This window comes from Monodelphis domestica, chromosome 1 (genome assembly GCF_027887165.1).
Source record: "Monodelphis domestica isolate mMonDom1 chromosome 1, mMonDom1.pri, whole genome shotgun sequence".
Classification (NCBI taxonomy): domain Eukaryota; kingdom Metazoa; phylum Chordata; class Mammalia; order Didelphimorphia; family Didelphidae; genus Monodelphis; species Monodelphis domestica.
In genome coordinates this window covers 347729241-347753417 of record NC_077227.1, presented here as the reverse complement: position 1 = coordinate 347753417, position 24177 = coordinate 347729241, and the positions used below count along the sequence as shown (strand labels likewise).

The following is a 24177-nucleotide window of genomic DNA, read 5'->3' as shown; positions in this document are numbered from 1 at the left end:
CAACTTCCGTATACTTCAAAGGGCGTTCCCTGCCTAGAGGAAATTCAAATGATTCTTAGAAGGTGGTGTCTTTAAAGACCAAGCAAGTAAAAAGCTAAAGCAATTTTGCAGGTTAGAGAAAATTCCAGGGACTGAGCACAGGAATGATTTCTCATCAGATTCGCAGTTCACTGTACGGCACTTCCATTTGCCCTGAAAGACACAAAAACTCTACCTTTTTGTACTTGGGAGTGTCATTCCTTTGGAACTGTAAATCCTTTGCCTCTGATAGGAAGGGAGGTGCCACACTTGCTAATCCTCTGTGAGCCCAGACCACATCTCTAAAGCAATCCTTGGCTCTCTGGGCTACCACTCCCTAGTCTCCCTCCCCTCACCCAACCCCCGCGCGCGACAAATTTAGGAAAATAAACCTCAGCTGCACCAAAAAGGCACCAGAAACAGTCTGCAAAGGGAGCCAGGATGTAGGCTTCCCACGGACCCAAAGAACAATCTTTTCCCTTTATCTCTCTTCCTAATCTCACCCTCCAAAGTCCCGAGTCCGTGGAGGATGGAGTAGCTTATATGGTCCCTGAAAAATCCTGCGATATAGGGGATTGGGGCGTGTTCCCTCATTGGGGTACTAACCCACAATCCCCGATAGCCTAGACCCGGAGGAGCTGTTTGGGAGAGAGTAAGGTTGGCAAAGCCCGCTGCTGCTCTGGGTAACCTGGCAAGCCAGGCGCCGCCGCTTTGCCAGGTGTTGGTGGGGTGCGGGCGCGCTGCCTTGCTCAGCTCCACTGCAGCAGGAAGAAGCTGCCATCGCCACTGGGGGAAGAGTTGCCCGGGCTGCTGACGCGGTTGGACAGAGGCAAGCTGTAGGGGAGGAGCCTGGGCTCTTAATGCAGCAGCCTCCAGTACAGCTCCCCGGCAGCCGCCTCCTGCAGCAGCTGAGGAAACCGTAGTGGCTACAGCAGAAAGCAGAGGAGGCAGCGGCGGCGGCGGCGGCGGCAGCAGCAGCAGCAGCTGTAAGCGCACGCGTGTGGGTGTGAGTGTGTGCACCCGCCCGCACGCCAGCCTGGCCGCAGGGGCCAGCCCGGCTCTCAACCCCCCAGCCGGCGTTTCTATCACCGCCCAGTTATAGCCACCCACCCAGAGCAGAGACCTAGACCCTCTCCCTGCGTGGCGTGGCGTGGCGTGGCGTGTTGGGGCGAGCTTCGGTCCTCCCAGTCCACCTCTCCACCCGGGGGAGTCCCGATCCAGAAAGACACCATTTTGTAGCTGGACGCTTTCCGAAAAGGGCGGGAGGGGGGGTGTCTTTGGCACCACTGCCAACCGGGGGGGAACCTGTTGGGCATCTCTCTCCCCAGAACGGGAGCTCCTGCCTACTCTAAGCATCTCCTCCCCGGGCTGGACCAGACCCTGCCGGGCTCAGCGCATCCCTCCTGCACCAGACCGACACTAGCTGCTGCAGCATCTCTGGCAATCGAATCGCTAGGAAGTGGTGGCGGTAGTAGCCGCAGCAGCATTGAAAACCTCAAGTGTAGGAGGTGACATATCGATTTCTTCTCTCCTCTTCCCTTCCTTCTCCTCCTAATCATCCTCCTGCTCTCCGGGAAGGACTATGCTGTGCTCCCTCCTGCTACCCTGTCCCCCTCTCCTCTGAGGCTGGTGGCGGGGAGAGATCATGGATACTTGTCTGCTGGCTTTTAGTTTCCACACAAGTAACCCTGCTGTCAATGGAGGAGGACATTGATACCCGCAAAATCAACAACAGTTTCCTGCGAGATCACAGCTATGCTACGGAAGGTAATGCCACCAGCCGCATTTAACCCCGTGGGGCCTCCACTGAGAGGAACTTGCGGGGTGCGAGCATTCTAGAAAGCGGGGTTGGTGGGGCAGGGTACGGGAGAGAGATGAGCATCGTGGGAGGAGAGCTCACTGCCCAGCAGTTCGGGGGTTGGAGTAGAGAAGGGAGTGTGTGCGACTGTGGGCTCCGCCTGCAGGCTCCCCTGCTATGTCAGCGATCTTGCGCCGCTTTGACCATCCAGGGCCTGCCTGGGGAGATCAGGTTTGGAGCAGCAGGTGGACCAGGAGCGCATTTGAGTTAAAGGCCTGAAGAGGGGCCAGATCTCGAGGGTCATTTTCCAAATAGAAGATGACCCCAGGGAATCTTAAGTTGCCACCCCACTTATGGTGGCATTCAAGGAAGGTTGAATTGAGGAGGGCAAGTAGGTGAAAAGCTCTGAAAGGCAGCAGAATATTGGTGCATGTCTTAGCGATTCTGTGGAAGGCAGGGTTTCATTTTCTGCCCATTTATCTCTCAGACCCAGTAGATACCTGGGTTGGCAATCTGTCACCCAAAGGCCCTCAGCAAACAAGGACTATGGAAAGAATAGAGTGCTTGGGGCATAGGAGACATAGATGAAGGTAGTGAGACCTATCTATCTAGTCTGACACGTGGGGAAAGGAAGACAATCAGCTGTCCTTAAAAAAATTATGATTATGAATTCTGCAGCGGCAGTTTTTGCTGAATCAACAGCCAGCAGGAAGGAAGTATGCTCTGCAGCCCAGCTTTGCCAGGAGGTGAAATTGTCTTTGCTTCCTCACTTGGCTTGTTCTTGGATTATCCTAAATCCTAAGCAGGCTGGCAGAGCCCGCAGGTGGATTTTCAGTATTCTTTGGTGGGTGGAGGTTTTCTTAAATTCCAAAACTTTTCCATTGCCGTTTTTTATTTCTATTCTTCTGCCCTGAAACCTATGGATGCTGACTATATAGAGATGTAGATATATATGCATTAAAAGCCACCATCATCTTTCCTATTTTCATGGCTGCTTGCCTCAAACACTGGGCACTGTAGAGCACTGACTGGACTGGGACTCAGTAGACCCCCAATCTGTTCCTTGATAAGGGAGATAGAATATTAATATTCAAGTCAGGAAACCTGGGTTCTTGAACCAACTTCATCCCAACCAGCCACCAGATTTTGAGTGAGCCTCTTACTCTCTGGGACCCTTTCTTCCCTTCTCATTTGTAAAATGAAGGAGTTGAAGATCATCATCAAGCTCCTTTTCAACCTAAAATTTATGATTTTTAAGCTGTTCTTTGGGAGTTCATTCATGGCCCCATGCTTGACAGAGAGAGAGAGAGAGAGAGAGAGAGAGAGAGAGAGAGAGAGAGAGAGAGAGAGAGAGATCTGAAAAAGTTTAGAGGTTCCTTTTAAGAGGGGATAGAGGGGGGAGAGGAAGAAGCAAAGTTTATTCTGAAAATATCAATTCAAGGTTTAAATTATCAGTAGGCTTAATTTTTTTTCTTTGTAGAAAATCTGGTACATATTGACAGCCTGGTGTAATGGAAAGAGCTACAAGGGTTAGGTTTAAGATGGCTCTGCCATTGATTGACTGACTGTAAAAGATATTTGACCTCTTGCTTTTTCTCATCTGAGAAATGGGAGATAATTCTAGAGCTGTTCTGAGGATCTGTAAGTGTAAGATATTACAAGAATTGTTAATACAAACATTACTTTCTTGTGATCTCTGCCTTCTGGGAGCTTAAAGCAGAAAAACAAAAAACAGAAAACATTGTATCTAAAGAGTAAACAATGTCTTTAAAGCTGCTTCCCATAGAAAACACTATGGAGTTTCTTTATTTCCTATATTATACTGTATGTCAGGTTCTTCTCTCCGCTTCACAGGACTTTTTGTCACTAATTTGAGTTAGGTTGTTTGTTTAGCTTTATTTAGGCATATTCTAAAGTGAAGAAAATGTCCTTATGCTTGGAAGTTTACTCGGACACTCACTGAGATTTATGATTATAAAGCAACAAATATATAAAACAGTATTTCCTTTTATTCCACCCCTTATCACTTACACACACACACACACACACACACACACACACACACACACACACACACACACACACACACACACGGCAGCTTCTAATAGTAAATAAGGTAGTAGTAGAAACTTTCTATAGATGGGATGATATTTAGAACACCTTGCACAGAGGAGGTATGCAGTAAATATTTGTTGAATGAAAGAACGATCTCCCCAAATGATTTTTCTGGTTGCTTCTCAATCACAAAACATTGATATGCCCTCATGATTTTTCATTTATTGCAAGGCAGCGAAGGGGTGAGACATTGCTTGCATAGCCCTCTCCCCCCCAATAAAATGAAATAACTTTGTAGCAAAGAACTCCCTGCTGCAATAGTATTTTTCTCATTTTGAAACTTTTTAATTCTGTGTTTGTACACACCTGTGATTTCATTGTGTGGATAACTAAGTGAGAGGTATGTATCAGAGGCCAAAATTGTATATAGGTTTTCTTGACTGTGCGGCCTTTCTCTATGCACTAGATTATTCCCACTCCCCTCCTTCCCCATACACTTATGTTGAGGATCCACTGACCCTCACTCAGGTTTACAACTTCAGAGTCATTCTTAATTCTTCTTTGTCTCCTCTTCCCTTTCCTTTTCCTTCCCCATCAGTTAGCAGTTTCCATAGCTTCTCTCCAAAGGGACTCCCACAGCTAGACTCACTTGCCTACAAACCTGAGTAAAATGTCAAGTTTTCCGCCATTCACTTGGACTATTGCAGTTGTTTTCTGATTTCCCTTCTTCATTTTCCCCCTCGCCACACAGCTGCCAAAATGATCTTCTCCTGGCACAGACCTTGCCCTGCCAGTCCCATGCTCAAGAAGCTTTAATGACTTGCCATTGCTCTAAATTGAACTCTTTTGCCATAATCTTAACAGGTTTCTCTCTTTCTCCCTCCCTCTTCCCACCCCTTCTCCCTCTTTCCCCCCACCCTCTCTCATTTCATACTATGTTCTAACCACACTGGCTCATTATTGTTATATAAACTTGGCATACCATCATGCCTCCTGGTCTTTGCACTGGCAGTCCTCTATGCCTGGAATGCACTCCCTCTTCATCTCTGCAACGGAGAATCATTACCTTCCTTCAAAGCTCAACTCAACTACCACCTTACCTGATCCTCAGGCTCCTTTGGCTCTCTTCTTCCTCAAATTATCTTTTACTTGCCAGTCTCTGAAAATGTTGCATTGCTTTGATGGGAAAAGGCAAACACTCCCGAGGACAGGTATTTTTGTTTATTTGTTTTGTCTTTTCTTTAAAACCCCAGGACCAGTGCCTTGCACATAATGCTTAACAAATATTTGTTGGATTGGATCTATATTAAAATAATTATATCTGATTGGTTTCATCACTGATTTTACCTTACAGTGAGACATAAGAGAAAAAGGGATGAAAGATAAAATGGAACTCAAATGTTAGGGGAAAAAATAATGAACTTGGGATAGATAGAATATGTTAGGTAATTTTTCTCTTGGCCCATCATTGTAAGTTTTTTTGTTAACACAGTTAGTGAGAGGAAGAATTACTTCTCTTTTTGATTTGTGCCTGGATATGTTTAGGGGTCACTCGGAAAGCCACATCAACTTTTCTCTCTGTTTACTTTTTAAAACCATTTTATCCCTCAAATGAAACAGCTCTGTTTGCTCTGATTCTAAGGCCTTAATTCTCTTTGTGCTCCCCTTTGGGTTTCTTTCACTGGTTTCTTTCCTTTCCACCTGCTCAGATCTCTTGACAATTTTTTAAAATTCTCATTTGCTGTTCCTTCTGCCCTGGATGATCTTTAAGGTCCTCTTAGCTCTGAGAGTCTATGTAGCTCTGCCCTCAGCTCTGATCATTCCACACTGCAGTATTCTATTTAAAGCTGAAAGGCTTTTGCTGGGTAGTTAGTGTGAAGGACTCTAAGCTCAATTTGCATTCTAAGTGGTAGCTGCAGGCAAGTTCATTCTGTGAACAACTGGAAAACTGCTATAGGCCAGTTTTACCTAAGGTGTTGGGCTTTTTTTTTCTTTTAGGTGCTTAAGTGTTATTTTTTTTTAGGTTGGAGAAATTAATTTCAATGTGTGTGCTTATTAAAGTTGTTTCATATCTTGGTGTCTTTTCTTTAGTTTTCTTAGTGCGTTGTTATATTTCTAAGAAATCCCTTTCTTCCCTTTCCTAAGTTTTCCTGGTATCTTCGCTTGCTTCACTCATCCATATTCCTGGGGAGAGAACAATTTACAGCCATTTTCTTCATCCTTTTTTCTTTTATTGGGTCTGGACTTAGGATTTCTTTGGTCTCTTTGGTGTAGAAACTCCCTCCATCAAAGCAGATCAGGACCTGCTCAACAATTTTCACTCTTGGGGAATTGCCTGGGGCAGGGAGAGTTTAAAAGACTTGTTCTTAAGTCCTCAGGTCACTTTTGAAGTGGACTGTAAACCAGGTCTTCTGTCTCTGAAGCTGGCTTGTTCTCCTTTATACCAAGGTGCCTCTGTTACTTATTCATCCATTCATCCAATCATATGCTATTCTTATTGTTGTCATTCATTTTGGGTAGTTCCTGTTTTCATCTGTGCTTGAATGCCCTTTGGGGGTAACTTTGAAGGGATTTCCTGCCCCCCAGTAAAACTCCTAAGAGAGTTATGTGAAAGTGTATTAGATCTGTCTTCAGACACTTCCTAACTTTGTGACTCCCATTGCCTAGCCATACACAGTATTGATTCTAAGGTAGAAGGTAAGGGTTTGGGTTTTTTTAAGTGAATTAGAATGAACACACAGAAAGATTGCACAAAGAGGGCACTGAGCCATGGGTTCTATCTTTAAGAGCTTCTCTAAATGAGGACAAAGCTAAGTGGGACAATGAATACTCTCCTAGGTTTGGAGTTAGGAAGACCTCAGGCACTAGACTATGCTGCCAAGACATTCTTAATGTCTGAATTGGACTAAATCACTGCTGTGTGCTGCGTATCTTTGGATAAAAAGCTAACCCTGGATTCACAAAGGCCTGAGTTCAAATCTAGACTCATCCACTTATTAGCTGTATGACCATATAATCTCTGCCTCAATTTCCCTATCCAGAAAAATGAGGATAATAATTGTGCTTATCTTCCAGGATAGTTGTAAGAAACAAATGAGGTAATAATTGTAAAGTGCTTAGCACAGTGCTATAATTACATATTTATACATTATATATATATATAGCACAGTGCTTTATAAATGTTGGCTTTTATCGTCTTAGTTTCATGCAAATTTCTTGGGTTGCCATTAGAATCAAGAAAACACCATCTTCCTGGTTACCCACAGCATGTTCATAGTTCCTTCCTGGCTTTTATTCCCTTTCCCCCCTCTATTCCTTATGAGTCAGGGATCTTGGGAGAGTTGACTTAAATCTGCTTCCTCAGTGCTGGAACCTGAGCAGCCACTTTTCTCTGTACATATTACCATTAACGGATTGAATTCCTCAGCATCCAGTGTGTGCTTCTAGAAGAGTCTTCCTGTGGGGATGTGGTTTGGTAAGGAGCAGGAGAGGTATTTTCACTGTTTTTCCAAATATCTCATTGATTAGAAGGAGGCAGGTGGTGATACTAGATTGTACCAGATAACCTCTTCCAGCTCTAAGATCCTGTGATTTCTGTGAAATGTTAAATATACACACACAACATAAAAAATACAACAGAGGAAGCTTACCCCCACCTCTCAATCCCTAATCGCTGCCATTTTAGGGAGTAAGAACAGTGGACCTATGGCGAAAAGAAAGGAGAGATTGATAACACTAGGGAAGTCCATGAAATTGGTTTTGAAATGAGGATTCTGGGAAGACTTAAATAAAAGAAGACAGAAGTACCTGAAGGAAGGGATTCATTGTTGCTCCATAAGTTATTTTGATATTTGTATGCAAATTCCAGATCAGAATAATATTTCAAATGCATATGGATGAATGTTTGATCTCCTCTGTGCTCAGGAATGGGAGGTGGGAAGAAGCCCCCTTATGCTATTGTAAATGACCTTTCTGGAGCTGGGAAATGTTTTGCTCCTAAACGTAATGACCAGAGTGCATTGAAAATCACTAGTAGGTATTCATTATTATCCTGCTAGTCCCCAGTGGCTTTCCCAAGCCCTTTTAAGAGTGCCCGTCAGAAATGTGCCAATGAACCTGAGGTGAATAATATTAAGACAGGCCTGTCAAAATGTTTCTAATGCTCAATGAAAAGTGCTTGCCTAATGACTGAGTTTCTTGGACTTTGGCATTTGAAGAGTAGATGAAACTCCAGTTAAGTATTGAGCTAGACTTATAGAATCACAGCAGTGAGGAAGAGCTGCTCAGAAGCCAAGGAGGAAAAAATGAAGTCTTGTTTTATTCCCAGTACACATTTTGATGGCTACAAAGAGTAGTTGAACAACAAAGACTAGGAGGCAGTTAGATGACTCAGTGGATTGAGAGCCAGTCCCAGAGATGGGAGGTCTTGGGTTCAAATTTGACCCTTCGGACACTTACCATTTGTGTGACCTTGGAAATGCCACTTAAGCCCCATTGCCTAGCCCTTACTGCTCTTCTGTCTTCGAACAAATATCCGATATTGATTCTAAGACGCAAGGTAAAGGTTTAAAAAAAGAAAAAGGAAAACAAAGGCTAGTTGGAGGTCCAACCTGGTCATTCCCTTCCTCCCATTCCAGCCTCGCCTGGCATTTCGACATGCAAGTCAAAATTATCTAGCTCTCCTATGTACTTTTTAGGTTCCCAGCAACTTTTTTCAAAAGTAAAAGTCCTTAGTTAGCTTTCCCTTGCATGTTTACAGCACCTTGGCTTCTGGTAAAAGAGTTGGAATATTGTGCCAAAAGAATTTATTTATTTTTAAAATCCTTACCTTCCATCTTAGAATCAATACTGTATATATGTTCCAAGGCAGAAAGAATGGTAAGGGCAATGAAGATTAAGTGACTTGCTCAGGGTTACACAGCTAGAAGTGTCTGAGGTTCAGATTTGAACCTAGGACCTCCCATCTCTAGACCTAGCTCTCAATCCACTGAGTCACTCAGCTGCCCCCAAGCTGATGGAATTTAGCAGGAAAGGTACTGGTGTGTATATGTAGCTGGACTCTTCCTTGTAAATCCATGGCAACAAATGGATACTGGAGATGAGAGAGAGAATATCTACCCATCCTTCTAATCCCCTACCTCTAATTTTCCCTGCATTCTAGGGTCCCATGTGTGAAAGTTAAAATTAAATCTCAATAATAAAAATATTATATTTTAAGAGATTTATTAATGATCATTAGAAATCAAGGAATAAAGAAGATACAAAATAAAGGCCACAGGCCCATGGCTGATCAGCCAGTTCACCTTATCACCTTATCACCTTATCACCACCAAGCTTGGGACAGGAAGTAAAGAGGCGGGACCCTTTACATCCTTGCCTAATATCCCCTGTCTACAGGAAGTACATAATGACAGGAAGTCAGTGGGCTCTTGGGAAATGTAGTTCTTTTTTTAGGATAACAGATTTTCAATTATACGCATGCTCAATTGTTGTCAGAGGGAATGGGGAGAAAGTTTTCATTATACTTTTAGTGTGGACAGGGATGTGGTTGAATTGCCCTTTGTGTGTAAACATGCTGGAATCCCAGGGTAGAATCTAGCTCATTTAGTTTTTCACTCTCAAAGGACTAAATTCCCTTCTTTTAGGCTAGGAAGGTCATAGGACTCAAAAAATGCAAGAACCTTAAAGATCATTAGGTTTTAGCCCAGGAAGGAAGAGTTCGGGTTGGCATATGCCACAGCTGAGGCTAGCTAAGATAAGGTAATCCAAGTGTGGTCTCTGTATTAACTTAATCACTATGGCAAGATTTCGCTTTAGAAAATGGCTTCATGGGAAATAGAGAGGTGTCAGGGGTCATTTGGAGTTTCTGAGATTGTATGCCAGGTGGAATAAGGACTTTAATATCTTTTATCTGCTAGATGTTGCAAAAAAGAGACAGGTATACACCAAGGATCAAGGAGAATTAAAGAGCTATATGAGAAGATGGAGGACAAAAAGACTAGAGGAAGTGAATTGAATTCTACACCTCTATCTTGGAGAACTGGTATAGACAATTGAGGTGCAAGGTCAGCTAGTAATGGTTATGTGTGGAGGTATTATGTCTGTGAAGTCGTTATTACATCTGGATTGAGCTTTTGACCAGGAGGCTGTCTTAGATACCCAAAATAAAAGTATCACCATTTATGTCCCAGTGAATCTTAATTAGTACGTATAAACCTGGAGTGTTCTGGTTGTCTCTCCATCAGGATAGTTGAAGGTTTAGTTCTGGGATCCTCAGCCCAAGAGGACAGGGTCTGTACCTTAACTACATAGTTTTGTATCTAGGATCTGGCATAGTGCTTTGCACGAAGTAGGCCCTTTATAAATGACCTCTGAGTGAAATGATTAACAAAAGAAATTGGCAATATGATGGGGGGAAAAAAGAGAGGAGGTAATATCAATTTGGCAGTCCTAATGGATTGAAAGATTGAATTATACTCTTTATGGCTTCTGTTATTACGTTGGTGGGACTTTGAAGAAAATAGTATTCTACAAGAACCCTAAATAAACCACTTTATCTGTTTAGGCTATGCAGAATGGCCCTAAAGAGGACTTATTTGTTTTGACTATGTTGGAAAGGTTACTGTTAACCTTAATTTCTTTCCTTTTTTAAAAAATATTTTATTTTTCCCTGATTATATGTAAAATAAATTCTAAATATTCCTTTTTTTTTATTTTTGAGTTCCAACTTCTCTCACTCCTTCCCTTCCTCCCTTTGCCACTCCCTGAGTCAGTAAGCAATCTGTTAAAAGATTTTACCTTTGCAATTATGTAAGACATTTTAACATATGAATCCTTTTGTGGAAGAGATCTCCAAAAAAATGAAGAAAAAAATATAGTATGTTATGGTCTGCTTTCAGACTCCATCAGTTATTCTCTGGAGGTGGAATTTTTCATCACGAGTCCTCTCTTGATTTCTAGCTTTGCTTTCTTCCTCTTTAAAACTGGGACTAATTCTGAGTGCCTACCTGTCTTCCAAGACTTCTGAGGACATTCACATTGAGGAAAAGCTTTTGAGGCTCCCTGAAAAGGACTGTCATATGAAGAAGGGCAGTGAGGTTTGGTGATAAGAGATAATCAAATCTAAGGGCATGAAGACTTGAATATGATTCCTACCTTTTATACTTACAAGCTATAGGACTACAGCCAAGTGGTTATAAACTTTCTACATTCAGTTTTCTCCTCTATAAAACTGAGATACTGATACCTGAAGAACCTACCTTACCAGGCTTATTATAAGAGTCAAATAAGGTAATATAAATAACTGTGGTTTGTGGATGTCAGCTTTTATCATTTTATTATTACTAGTGTTAATTTTAAGGTTGTAGTGAATATTTAATTTGGTGGTCTCCTGGGCCAAATGAATTACTAAAGTCAAATGGAATTTATGGTAGTTTATTTTACAATAGAGGGAAGATATTAAGGAAGAAAGAAAAGTGGGAGGAGAGAGAGAGAGAGCAGGAGTGCTCTAGCTTCCTCTGAACCAGTTAGAATTTCTAAGGCACCAGTCAGGGGAAAGGAGTCTCGAGGTTCACACCTCCAGAAAGGGCAAGGAAAGAAGTCAGCCTTTACACTCATCATGGTGACCGTCTAAAAAGGAAGCAGTCTAAGGTCTCCTACAAGAGCTCCTATAGGGATCCAGTTCCACAGCCAAGTGTCTTCACTCCAAGTTTGAGTGTCTGTCTTCCAGTCTCTTCTTAAGTGACTCTCTTCACTCCAAGCCCAAGTGACTGTCTCTTTCACTCCAAGTCTGAGAGTTTCTCTTTACTCCATCCATGAGTCTGTCTTCCAGTCCAACTTCGAGTGACTGATCATAATCCCTGTGTGTCTCTGTTTTCATTATTTTAAGATTTTTTTCTCTTGTGTCACCTCCCCTAAATTTTATGGCTTACCAATCACAGCAGATGCTCCTCTCCAGGCCTGCCCACTCTTTCACCCCTGGGTCACAGACATCCCACTCAATGTAGGAAATGGGTGTTCATACATTTTTGTGGTTAGTTCACACCTTTTTGTAGTTAGTTCATACCTTTTTAAATTAAAATGTTTAAGTTAAAATGGGTAGATCTACTTTAAGTACTGGGTTTACACTTTGGGGATTTAAATCTAAAAGTAGACAGGGGATTACAATTTTATCTTCACAATAAAGGAAGAGCTAAGTACCTTCATTGTTACCATGGGGAGAGCCAAATCCAATCTTCACACTTGGATGGGAATATTCATCAGTTAAAGGAATGTTGTTTGATTCCACTGTGAGGTATGTAAATACCTTTTCTTTTTCTAAATATTTGAAATTGAAGACACCCTAAAGATTTCATACTTTTCCAAGGGGAATGAGGAGAAGAAATTCACATAAAAATTCAATCACATTCATATTGTATTTTGATATGCTTTGCTGACACTTTTTACATTTGTTAGTTTTTGTGAGTCCCATAACAACCCTGTGAAATAGGCACTATATTACCTCCATTTTCTAGATGAGAAAACTGAGGTGAGATTCAAGACTGTCTTTCTGACTATAAACCTAGCATTCTAGCCATTACGCTGCTAATTTCACAAGCATCAAACCTGGTAAGCATTTGACTGCAAATAGAAGGATTCTTTTAACAAAATTAGTGTTGTTTTTGTTGTGATCAATTCTGACTAAATCTAAAGAGGATAGTGACAGGAACTCTGATACTGATTGGGATTTCTAGTTTAATGACCCTGATATATAGGACCTGAAGTCACAGGAGTACATGAATCCTCAAGTGTAGCTATTTCCTCTGCCTGGAATGTATTCCCTTTTCATTCCAACCTGTCAAAATCCTTCTCTTCTACCTAGGCTTGGCCCAAGTATTAAACCATTCCTATAAAGCCTTCTCTGTTCTTCTCCTCTCTCCTTCCCTCTTTCCTTTCTCTCTCTCCATCTATTCCTTGCCCCCCTTTCTTTCTCTCTCTCCCCTTCCCCCTTTCCCTCTTTACATTTTCTTATAACATTTTGCCTCGATCTCACATTTGCCTACCTCTTTCCTTATATTTATCTGTGTATATCCCAGTTTCCTCTTTTTAAAATGAAAACTTTTTGAAGGTAGGGACTGTATCATTTTCATCTTTGTATTCCCATCAGCTAGCCCTGTATCTTGCTCATAAATATTTGTTGAAGAGAGGGACTGAGAAGAAGAGATGGTTGCCAAAGCTTTCTGCATCTGGTCTTGGCTTAGCTCTGCAACTAGACTGTCTGGTGGCAGCCCAGGACACTGAAAAGAGACATTTGGTGAAGTTGTTGGCAGGAGCTGCCTTGCTGCAGGGACTAAAGGGAATCTCCTGAGTTGGAGAGAATCAGACATGCAGGCAAAGGTAGGACAAATAGCCATCTGGTGAACAGCAAGTGTTTTGCTGGTGCTGCTGGGCTAAAGAGGGAATACTAGCTACCTACCACAGAGGTTGAGCTCTCAATTACTGGTTCTGAATTGATACCTTAGAATGTCTTCCTTGTGATAATACATTCCACTTTATTAATTATCACCGTGGGCTTAACATGACCCCCTCCCCCAACACAATACATGCAGTAGTCACCCAGAAAGTCACACCTCATCCATGCCTATTTATCTCTTGTACATGTCTTTCCATTAATTTGCCAAAGGAAAGCCATCTGATATTCTGTGGGCCTTTCTCATGTTCTTTTTCTTTTTAATTTTTTAATTGTCATACAAAATACAATTCCATGTTGATCATATGTAACCAAAATCCCCAAATAAAACCATAAATACACTGATGTGGAAGAAGACTCCAATAGTTCTTTCTCTGGAGGTGGATAGCATTTCCCATCATGTCTTACAGGATTTTCCCAGATCATTGCTTTGCTGAGAGTAGCCAAGGTTTCATAGTTGATCATCATACAGGTTTGCTGTAACTGTGTACAATGTTTTCCCAGTTCTGCCTATTTTACTCTGCATCAGTTCTTCTAGCTCTTTCCAGCTTTTTATGAAACCATCCTGCTCATTGTTTCTTATAGTGCAATCGTATTCCATCACCAACATATATCACGATTTGTTCAGCCATTCCCCAAATATCTCTTTAATTTCCAATTCTTTGCCATCACAAAAAGAATTGCTATAAATATTTTTGTACAAGTAGGTCCTTTCCCCTTTTTTATTATCTCTTTGGGATACAGACTCAGGAGTTCTCCATGTATTCTTATGATTTTCCACCATAGATGTTTACCTGTGAAAGAGCTGCACTGGGACACATTTCCTACATTTTTATTTGTAGTTGAGACTATCTGGCATGCTTACGATGTTCTCTCTTCTCTCTTTTACTTATCAAAATCCTTAGGTACAACTACACTGGATTGTCATCTCCTGTTGGAAGGCATTTCCGATACCAGTGGTTGGCAGTAATATCCTGCTCCTCAAAAATTATCTCACATTTCACTTAATGGTATAAATGTTACCAATGGAATATATACTCATTGGGGGCAAGAGTTCTTATTTTTGCTTTCTTTTTGTATTCCTAGCACCTAGCTTAGTGTTCAGCACATAGTAAGAGCATAAATTCTTGCTAAGTTGAATTCAATAGATAATGATTTTTGATAAGTGAGCAATCCTGGATTGAAGGATTTTTTTCTTGCACAGAATTTACCTGACTTCATTAATATGCATCATTCTCCTAAGGATAGGTATATTCAGCTCAGGAGAATTGTGCAGGCTAATGATATAAAAAATGTGGAAAAAACCACTACTTTCTATTTTGATGCCTTTGTCCCTACATTTCTTTGCCCTTCAAAACAGAACTAAAGGAAGATCCAAGACCACTTTTGAGTTGGCATCTCCCAATAAGTACATGGATGAGTAATTTGTCCCCAGGATTCAAATTTGCTTACCCATGTTAAATAAATTAATTCTCCAGTGGTCCCAGGACACCATTTGTAAATAAATACATGGAAACTGGTGGCCCAGAAATGTTAATTTACCTCAAGTGGGTGAGCAGTCAACTTCCCCAGAATAGTTGACTGAGCTCCTCCCCCTATAGTCTTAGATGCACTATTGTAATTAAATGAGGCAGATTCTCTTAGATTATAAATTGGTCATTTGGGGATACAGCATTAACTCTTTCAGGGCAATAGAATTTTACTTTCTAGTAAATTATAGGCTTTTACTCTATGTGTTTGAGGGTGATTCTGACCCAACAAAATTTGGGTATATCAATCAACCATCATTTGACGTAAGAAACTTTTGACTTTTATTATTCCTCTGTACCACCCCTACCCACCCCCACCAAATCCCAGCTTAGTAGCATGTTTGATGAAAGATGAAAACATTAAATCTCTCATTCTTGCCACAGAGACAACACATACTTTCAAAGACATGAACCCTTTTCCACTAACTCAGTCTCAGGGACACTTTGTATTACATCATCCTTTAGAAATTAAAATTGAATTCAACTTGAGGGCTCAGTTCAGAAGACAGTTTGGCCATAGTAGAGAAAGAGAGCCAGTTTCAGAGTCAACAAGGCCATGTTTCACATCCTACCTTTGATAAATACTGCCTGAATGACCTCTGGGTAAGTCACTGAATCTCTCAGTTCCATAGACAACTCTCTAAAACTCTTGGTTATAGTGCAGATGTTGATCTACATTGGATTCCATGCTGGAAATTCCAAATCCTAATGAAAACCACAAGCCTGGGTATTTGTGTATGTATGTATTTATGTATGTATATAACCACCTCTACCCCACCACATACTGTGTTTGCCTATTTTCTTGTCTAAGGCCACTGGAAGAGTTAAAGCGATGGCTAAAAATATCACATTTTCCAATGAGTAACTAATGTGCACCAGGGCATGTCTGTAGGCTGGAGCCAAAAACCCTTTAGGTTCTGAACAAGATAAGGAACATTTTTTTTAGTCTTTGTCTTGCTTTTGAGGAAGGTGTGTTGATTATACAAACTTTGTTCCCTTAAAGGTTCTCATATCAAAAAGCATATATTAGAGACCATGCTGTTACTGTGACAGGACCTCAAGACACTTTAAAAATCAGAGATGCAAAAATAGCCTGAAACTGCTTGGTTATGGTCCCAAGGTTTCTGTCTGCCAAGATGCTCATCCCATCCTTGAGCTTTCTCAGCACAATTTGAGATGGAAATTTTTTGATCAGAATTTTTCCTGCAAGTCTGAGTCTTGGATTGGAGCCCATTGCTTAAGGGCCAGATTTTTTTCCCCCTCTAGTTGCCTGGCAAGCAAGGCAGCCTTTGAGTCACTTGTGTTATATTGCATCCAGGGCTAATGACTTTGATCTAGACTCTAGAGTGTTCTGCAAAAAGCAAATAAATGTGTTCCCCCCCACCCTCCATATTGAAAGAACCTCTAAAAAGATTAATCTAACTACTATGATTGTGTAGTTTGTGAATGTTTGTTTCTTTGTTGCACTTATAAACAATATAACCTTCCTATCTGTCCAATCTCATTTCCTATTACTCTTCTATGTCAGAGGTTCATCACTTTTTTTGAAATATCCTGTACCCTTTGGCAGTCTGTAAAGCCAATTGGGCCCCTTCTTGGAGCAATTTATCTTTGCTATCTTTTTAAATATATAATATGATATACAATATAATAATATAATATAAATGATTTTTATAAATACATAGTAAATTATTATAAATATGCTTATCCAAGAGAAATAAATTCTCATGTTATCTATGTCCAAAAATCTCTCAGTTCTTTTTATTTCTCCTTCCTCTCATCATTAGGATTACCAAGGAAACCGCCAAGATTGATATGGATATCTATCTATCTATCTATCTTGTATATATATCTTGTTTTGTACATAAACTATATATAATTTTAATATATTTTAAGAAACAAGGTCATAGACCTCCAGATTAAAAACCTCTACCCTATATAAGCTTTTCATTCCAATCTATCCTATGTGTACTTAATCAGCCATTTAACCATCATTTGCCTTAATTTCCTCAATTATAAAATGGGCATGCTAATAACAGTGCCTGTCTTGTGTGAAATTAGAATCTGTTATCCTAAAAAACTATGATCCCCAGCAAAAACTACGATTCCCAGAACCTCGCTCACTTACTGTCCTTACGTGCTGACATACAGGATAAATTGGGTGGAATTCCAGGTCTAGCCCTCTTTCCTTCCTGTTGTTTTAGTGGAGCAGGGATTTTTGAGTAGGTAGATTAACTTAGTCATGTACTTTATTTTGTCAGATAATAAACTTTATAAAAACAATACTTGAACTATTGGGCATTAATTTAACTCTTACACTTGGGGTTTGTTATATGGATGAAATAAGATAATATACATAAAAGTGCTTAGCATCCTTGCCTGGCATATAGCAAGTGCTTAATAAATGTTTATTTCCTCCTCTTTTCCTTTATTCAACAAATGTTTATTAAGCTGCTATAACATATCAGAAGCTGTGCTAGGGAATAGAGATATAAAGACAAAGTCCATTCCATATGCAATTTCCATTCTTTAAAGGAGATCACTTATACTTGTCTGAGTAAATGCAAAATAATTGTGGGGAGTGGAGCAAGGGGAGATATAAACAGTTAGCAAGGGCAGAGATAGGATCAGGGAAGCCTTTGTGATGTTTTCTCCTAGTTGAAATTCTCTCCTTCCTCCTTTCCACTTCTCCAAATCCTTCAAGAATCATTCCCAACCCCAATTCCATTCTCAAGCCTTTTCTCAGAATTCCTGTAGCCCATTTTGTCTCCACCTCAGAAATGGGAACTTCTTTATTGCTGGCATCATTCATCATCATTTGATGATAAGACAGTGAGAACCCAGAGGTCAGTCACTATATTTATAAAATCTGGTTGATGACTACTTAATGAAGATCCGAATTGGAAGTATATTTAGTATGAGCTCTTGGGCATATGTAGATGATATTGCATCTTTTTTCTGGGGCTATATGGCCTCCTAATAAGGTTGGAGTCAGGGGTTTATGATAAATGCTTTTAAATATGTAAGCGAGTGATTAAACAGAGGAGTTTTGTGTGGCTCTTAATTATTTTGGAAAAGGGACCACAACTTCAGTGAAGGCACAGATGAATGAATAGCCATTCAACTGACATAATTTATTTGCTAGCAAATCATGTTGTTCTGGGCAGGTGAGATACTGAACATAAAATGATTAGAACTTTAGTATTCTCCAGTATTCCAGCAATTTTGTGATCTCACTCAATTGACTATCCCTTCTAATTTTGGGGTTTCAACCCATCTTGTGTAAACCTTTCTTATGCTTTCTCCTAAGTTCACTACAAGGGTCCCTCCAAAATTTGAGAGAACTTATTCATGTTCTTCTAGCATTAGCAAGATTCCAGTAGAGCATGCAGGCTACCCATTGGTTATTCTTTGCTCTTTTCATCACATGAGCATATTTTTTTTTGCTCATATTTCTTCAGTTATATCTTTTACAATGCTTCCTAGACATAATTCCCTCAGGTTTAATTTGTTGCAGCCTAAAATTCTCTTTCACCATTTGTCTCTCTTACCATTTGGTTGGCCATCAAATATGGAAATCTGATCAATCAATGAAAGGTGGATGGTAATTGTTGTAGTCTTCCCTAGCCAAGATCACTTTCAAAATCTCATATATAGTTTGGGTGGATAGAGTGTGAATAATTGACTGATGTTGGAGAAAGGAGACCTTTTGACTTTAAAAGAGATGACTGACTCTACTATTCCTGAGTATGTACCTCAAAGAGATAATGAAAAATGTTTGTACAACAATATTTATAGCCACACTTTTTGTGGTGGCAAAAAAGTGGAAAATGAGGGGATGTTCATTGATTAGGGAATGGCTAAACAAATTGTGTTGTATGATGGTGATGGAATACTACTATGTCATAAGGAGTGATTAACTGCTTGGTTTCTATATAAACTGGAAAGATCTCCATGAACTGATGCAGAGTGAAATGAGCAGAACCAGGATAATATTGTACACAATAACTGAAATATTGTGGGGCAATCAAACGTAATAGACTGTTACTAGCAGCAATACAGTGATCTAGGACAATCCCAAGGGATTTATGAGAAAGAACGCTATCCACATCAAAAGAACTGTGGGAGTAGAAAGGCAGAAGAAAAACAAAATTTGTCACTTCTTTATATGGGTATATGATTTGGGGTTTTGGTTTGAAAAGATCACTCTTAAAAATATGAATAATATAGAAATAGGTTTTGAACAATAATATAAGTATAATCCAGTGGAATTGCTTGTCAGCTCCAGGAGGGGGAAGGGAAGACAGGAGGGAGAGAAAATAAATTATGCAACCATGGAAAAGCATTCTAATTTAATTAATTAATTAAAAAAAATAAAGAGATGACTGACTTCTGGTCCAGACAGATCATCAAGGAATTCATTTAGCATCTTTTGTCCAGCACTAAGCTAGGCACTGTGCTAATCAGACACTCTTAACCTCATTAGCTATCTGGTAAGGGGGCCAATGGAGGTAGTATGGATCCATGATCTCTGCTTAAAAATAAATTTGAAGTGAATCTCTTACAGGCATTTGGCAGTTGGTGCTGTTATCTTTGTATAGAGAGAGACTTCAGCTTTTCAGGACCAAAAAAAACACAAAACAAAAACCAAACCCCAAAATGATAGTAGTAATACTGCAAGAATGACTGTCATAGTTTGTTAAAGGCCATTTGAAGATGGGCAATCTGTAAACTGACAGAGCAGCTAGATTTGAGACTTCCTTTTTCATATGAATAACTGTTGCAGGTATGACATAGCATGTTGCCATGGCTCTTTGCAGTGGTGTGGATCAAGGAAATTTAGCCAGGAAAATAGCAGGAGCCAAACATCCTTTGGATTTGGATTTAGAGATTATTGATTTTTTCTAAATGGCATTTGAGCCCATATTTGCTGCTGGTCACAGACTTATGATAGTCCATAGCATAGATAGATTCCTTAGCTTTCCTCTAAAGTATCTACCCTTGGCCTCAACCCCTTTGGAAATTTCAGGATAGCTGTCTTTTGCCCCTACAATGAACATGTGCCCCAACCTCCCAATCATTGAAGGGGAGGAGCTTTGGTGCTGAAATTCTTGCCCTGGAATTAAGGGCTATCCCTAGATTGGCCCCACTGTACCTTCTCCATTTTATATTCTATTATTTCCTAGCACCAACCTTTGATTCTAGGCCAGCTGGCTCACTTTCTGTCTGTCAAACATGCCTCCTTCATTCTTGTTTTTGATTTTTTTCCCCTTCCTCTGTTGCCTTTGCCTGGAACAAGCTTCTCACTATTCTTTAGCTCTCTAAAGCCTAATTCTTTCAAGGCCAAGCTCAAATTCCTCCACAGGAATGACCTTAGTCCAAAGTGCTAATTTACTCCTCTGGAGCTCTCCATATATATATATTTTTTTTTTTTAAAACTCATTTGGCACTAATAAATACTGTATTATAGTTGTTTAATCGTTTCAGTCACTTCTGACTCTTCTTGAACCCATTTGAAAGAGATACTGGTGCAGTTTGCCAATTCCTATTCCATCTCATTTTACAGAAGAGGAAACTGAGGCAAACAGGGTAAGGTGAATTGCCCAGGGTCCCATAACTAGTAGTTTTCTGAGGTGAGATTTGATATCAGGAGCATGAACCTTCTTGACTGCAGACTCAGTACTTCTCCACTATGCCCCCAGCTTCTTTGTGCTATAGTAATATTGTTATTTGATAAATCTCATAATAAGCTACTTGAGATTAGGGTCCACATCCTATAATTCTTTGTATGGATAAACTTCCTTCAGCCCAATTTCCTCATCCAGAGAAGGGGGATGATGTTACTTCTAATAGTAGCCTCACGGGATACTTTGTAAACCTTAAATCACTATGGAATTTGTAGAGTTATTCTTTTAAATTTCTGTTCCCTACAACATCTGGCACAAAACTTCCCATCTAGTAGATGTTCTAAACATTCTTTGGTTGACAGCTTGTGGCCTTCTGACCGCAGGCATTTCTCTTGGCTGCTACTGAATGAGTCACCAGATGATTGCCTTTTCTAGTTTCCTTCTTCATGGGGCGGATATGAATTTCCTTCCCAAGGGTGAAATGTTCTTGATCCTCTTAGCCTAAGTGGTTCAACTTCCCTTCTGATTCCAAAATAGCAAAACTATGGGGTGCTAAGTCTGAGGAGATTACTGTTATTCTTCCTTCTCAATAATAGTACCCACTGCTTCTAAGCAGTGGAGAAAGCCTCCAGTCAGCATCTCTCCAGGTCTTAAAATTACTTTCTGCAGTGCTAATGGATGAGGTTGTTGATGCCTGAGAGCTCTGGTGGATGAGTTCAGTACGCTGTCTGTGGGCAGAGGGAGTTGGGAAGGATTCCAGCTCTTCAGATCCACTATTCTCTATAGCTACTGCTGTGTCTCAGAGGAAGTTCATAATGACAATAATAATGATCAGCATTTGTGTGGCATTCAAGATAATACAGTTGCTTTACATATGTTGTCTCAATTCATCTTCAAATGATATCCTCTTGGATAAGTGCTATTTTTCCCCCATTTTGAAGGTGAAGAAATTCAGGTAGAGAGATTAAATAGTTTGTCTGTCTTAAATAGTTAGTAAATAAGTGTGATGGAGGCTCCAGTATCGAGGTCCAGCACTATCCACTTCACCATTTATTTTGTCAGTCTTGATGAAGAATGAAGATTTTCCCAAAAGGGAGTTGTTCGGATAACCAAATTTTCTTCTTATAAAACACCCTGAATTTGACTATGTAGAATATTCTTCATTGATATCTTTGGGCTTTACATTACCTACATTTCTCTGTTATATTACCTATATGTCTCATCTATATGAGCTCCTTGAGAACAGGCTTTGTTTGGTTTCAATATGTATCACCTGCATACATAGAGACCTAGGACTGGGGTTAGGAAGACCAGTTCCAGTTTGGTCTCAGATGCTTCCTAGCTGTATGACCCCAGACAAGTTACTTAACCTCTGCTGGCCTCAGTTTCCTCACCTGCAAAATGGTGATAACAATAGCACTATCTCCCAAGGTTGTCATAAGGATAATAATATTCACAAACTGCTTAGCACGGCACCAGGTACCTAGGAGACACTTAAGAAGTGCTTGCTTCCTTAATCAATATTTAATTTAGTCAGTTTTTCAGTTGTGTCCAACTCTTCTTGATCCCATTTGGAGCTTTCATTTTTTTTTTTAGAAATTTTTTATTTTTAAAAACCCTTACCTTCCAGCTTGGAGTCAATACTGTGTATTGGCTCCAAGGCAGAAGAGTGGTAAGGGCTAGGCAATGGGGGTTAAGTGACTTGCCCAGGGTCACACAGCTGAGAAGTGTCTGAGGCCAGATTTGAACCTAGGACCTCCCGTCTCTAGGCCTGGCTCTCAATCCATTGAGCTACCCAGCTGGCCCCCATTTGGAGCTTTCTTGGCAAAAAAACTGGAGTGGTTTGCCATTTCCTTTTCCAGCTCATTTCACAGATAAGGAAACTGAAGCAAATGGGGGTAAGTGACTTGCCTACGGTCACACCACTAATTAGTGTCTGAGGCCAGATTTGAAATTAGGAAGATGAGTTTTCCTGACTTCAGGTCCACTGAGTCTATCCACTGAGTCACTCAGCTGCCCCCTTCTCTATCAGATAGAGCCATTTCTTGTGCCCTTCCCCACCAAAAGAGGAGAAAGGGAAGAAGGCAATTCAGCACAATTAATGACCACCTTGATAAAGTCAGATATTAAATGAAATGTGTCATACCCATAGTCCCCAATGTGTTCAAGCACATTGTGGTGTCTTATATGTTTTCATCACTTAAAATCTTTCTAAAATGTACCGCACATTTCTCTATGTTCTCCAAAAGAATATAAAGAAACAGTGGCATCCTTAATGGAGAGCTAGACTTTTTAGTTAGAAACCCTGGGATCCAAATTTCACCTTGTCACACTTAATAGGTGTGTGACACTGAGAAAATAATTTAATTCATCAGTGCATCAGGCAAGATTACAAAATTCCTGAGAAATTGCTGCTCTGCTTCATGTGGAGAGAACTTCCATGCTGGGACTCCTGAGTGCCAATTAAATTTCAACTTTAAACCATTTTCTTCCCTCCTCAAAAGTTGTATATACAGATATCCCTTCCACATCTTTTTTTTTTTTAACCCTTACCCTCCATCTTGGAATCAATACTGTGTATTGTTCCAAGGCAGAAGAGTGGTAATGACTAGGCAAGGGGGGTTAAGTGACTGGCCTAGGGTCACACAGCTAGGAAGTGTCTGAGGCCAGATTTGTACCTAGAGCCTCCTGGCTCTAGACCTGACTCTCAATCCACTGAACTACCCAGCTGTCCCCATCCCTTCCACATCTCGTCTTTCTCTGTCCTGGTTTTGCTATATCATAAGTCAGCATAAGAAATTAAATGGGAATTCTTTGGGAATTTTGCAGAAGCTGCAGATTACATGAAAAGGCTAGCAGATGACACAGAAAAAGATGAGAAACTCAGAAATGTATACAATAGATGTAAAGTATTGTATAATATTAAGATGTTTTAATCTTTCAGTGACACAAATACACAATTTCTTTTACTACAAACATCCCATAAAAGAAAAAGGGAAAAAATCAGACATCCTCTATGATATGATGGGAGAACCAAAAAATTTTACAGGGATTTTTCCAGATCATGGGCATGTCATGTTCCTAACCCCTGAGATGTGGCAGGGATATCCGCAATTATGATTTTATCACTTTCTTTTTATATTATACTTTCTTTCCCCCCCACATCTCCATTTTGCAGTTTAGAAAGTCCCAGAACAGTTCAACACTACAGCTGGTTTAGGTCAGTAACTTGCCCTGAGATCATAGCTGAGTTTGGGAAGCTGGATGTAAGGGCATCACTTTTGCACACTTTTCCCTGGAGATTTGATCTGAAGCTCATGCTTGTCCCAGGAGCCAGAGAAAGATTCACATATAAGAGAAAATAATGGGATTGATGATGAAGTTGGAAATGTCCAGATGAAACAGTCCATGGAAGTAAAGGCGTAGTGGTTGCAACTCTTAATGGTAAGATAGCAATAAACAAGATATGAGAGGAGATATATAATATTGAGAATCAAAGTAAATTTACCTTTATTTGAATTTAATTGCAATGGAGCACAAGTATCAGCCTTAATTCACTTTTTTTTTAAAACTCTCTTACCTTCTGTCTTAGAAAGATGCTAAGTACAGGTTCTAAAGCAGCTGTGATAAGGGTTTAGCAGTTGGGGTTAAGTAACTTGCGCAGGTTACCCAACTAAGAAGTGTCTGAGCCTGAATTTTTGA

The 24177-nt window shown here is 40.4% G+C and overlaps 1 protein-coding gene across 5 annotated transcripts in view; it reads left to right on the top strand.

The window, feature by feature from the left end:
* The window catches only part of PPP2R2B (protein phosphatase 2 regulatory subunit Bbeta), a 536905-nt gene that overhangs the window by 229890 nt on the left and 282838 nt on the right, over positions 1–24177 (top strand). Inside the window, exon 1 of one of the 5 annotated variants that reach the window (XM_001369113.4) lies at positions 125–1785. The exons of the other annotated variants lie outside the window; for them this stretch is intronic. Coding sequence (XP_001369150.1) covers positions 1716–1785 — 70 coding nt within the window. The 5' untranslated portion in view covers positions 125–1715. Of the gene's footprint in view, positions 1–124; positions 1786–24177 lie in introns of those variants that run through there. 5 annotated transcript variants of the gene reach the window in all.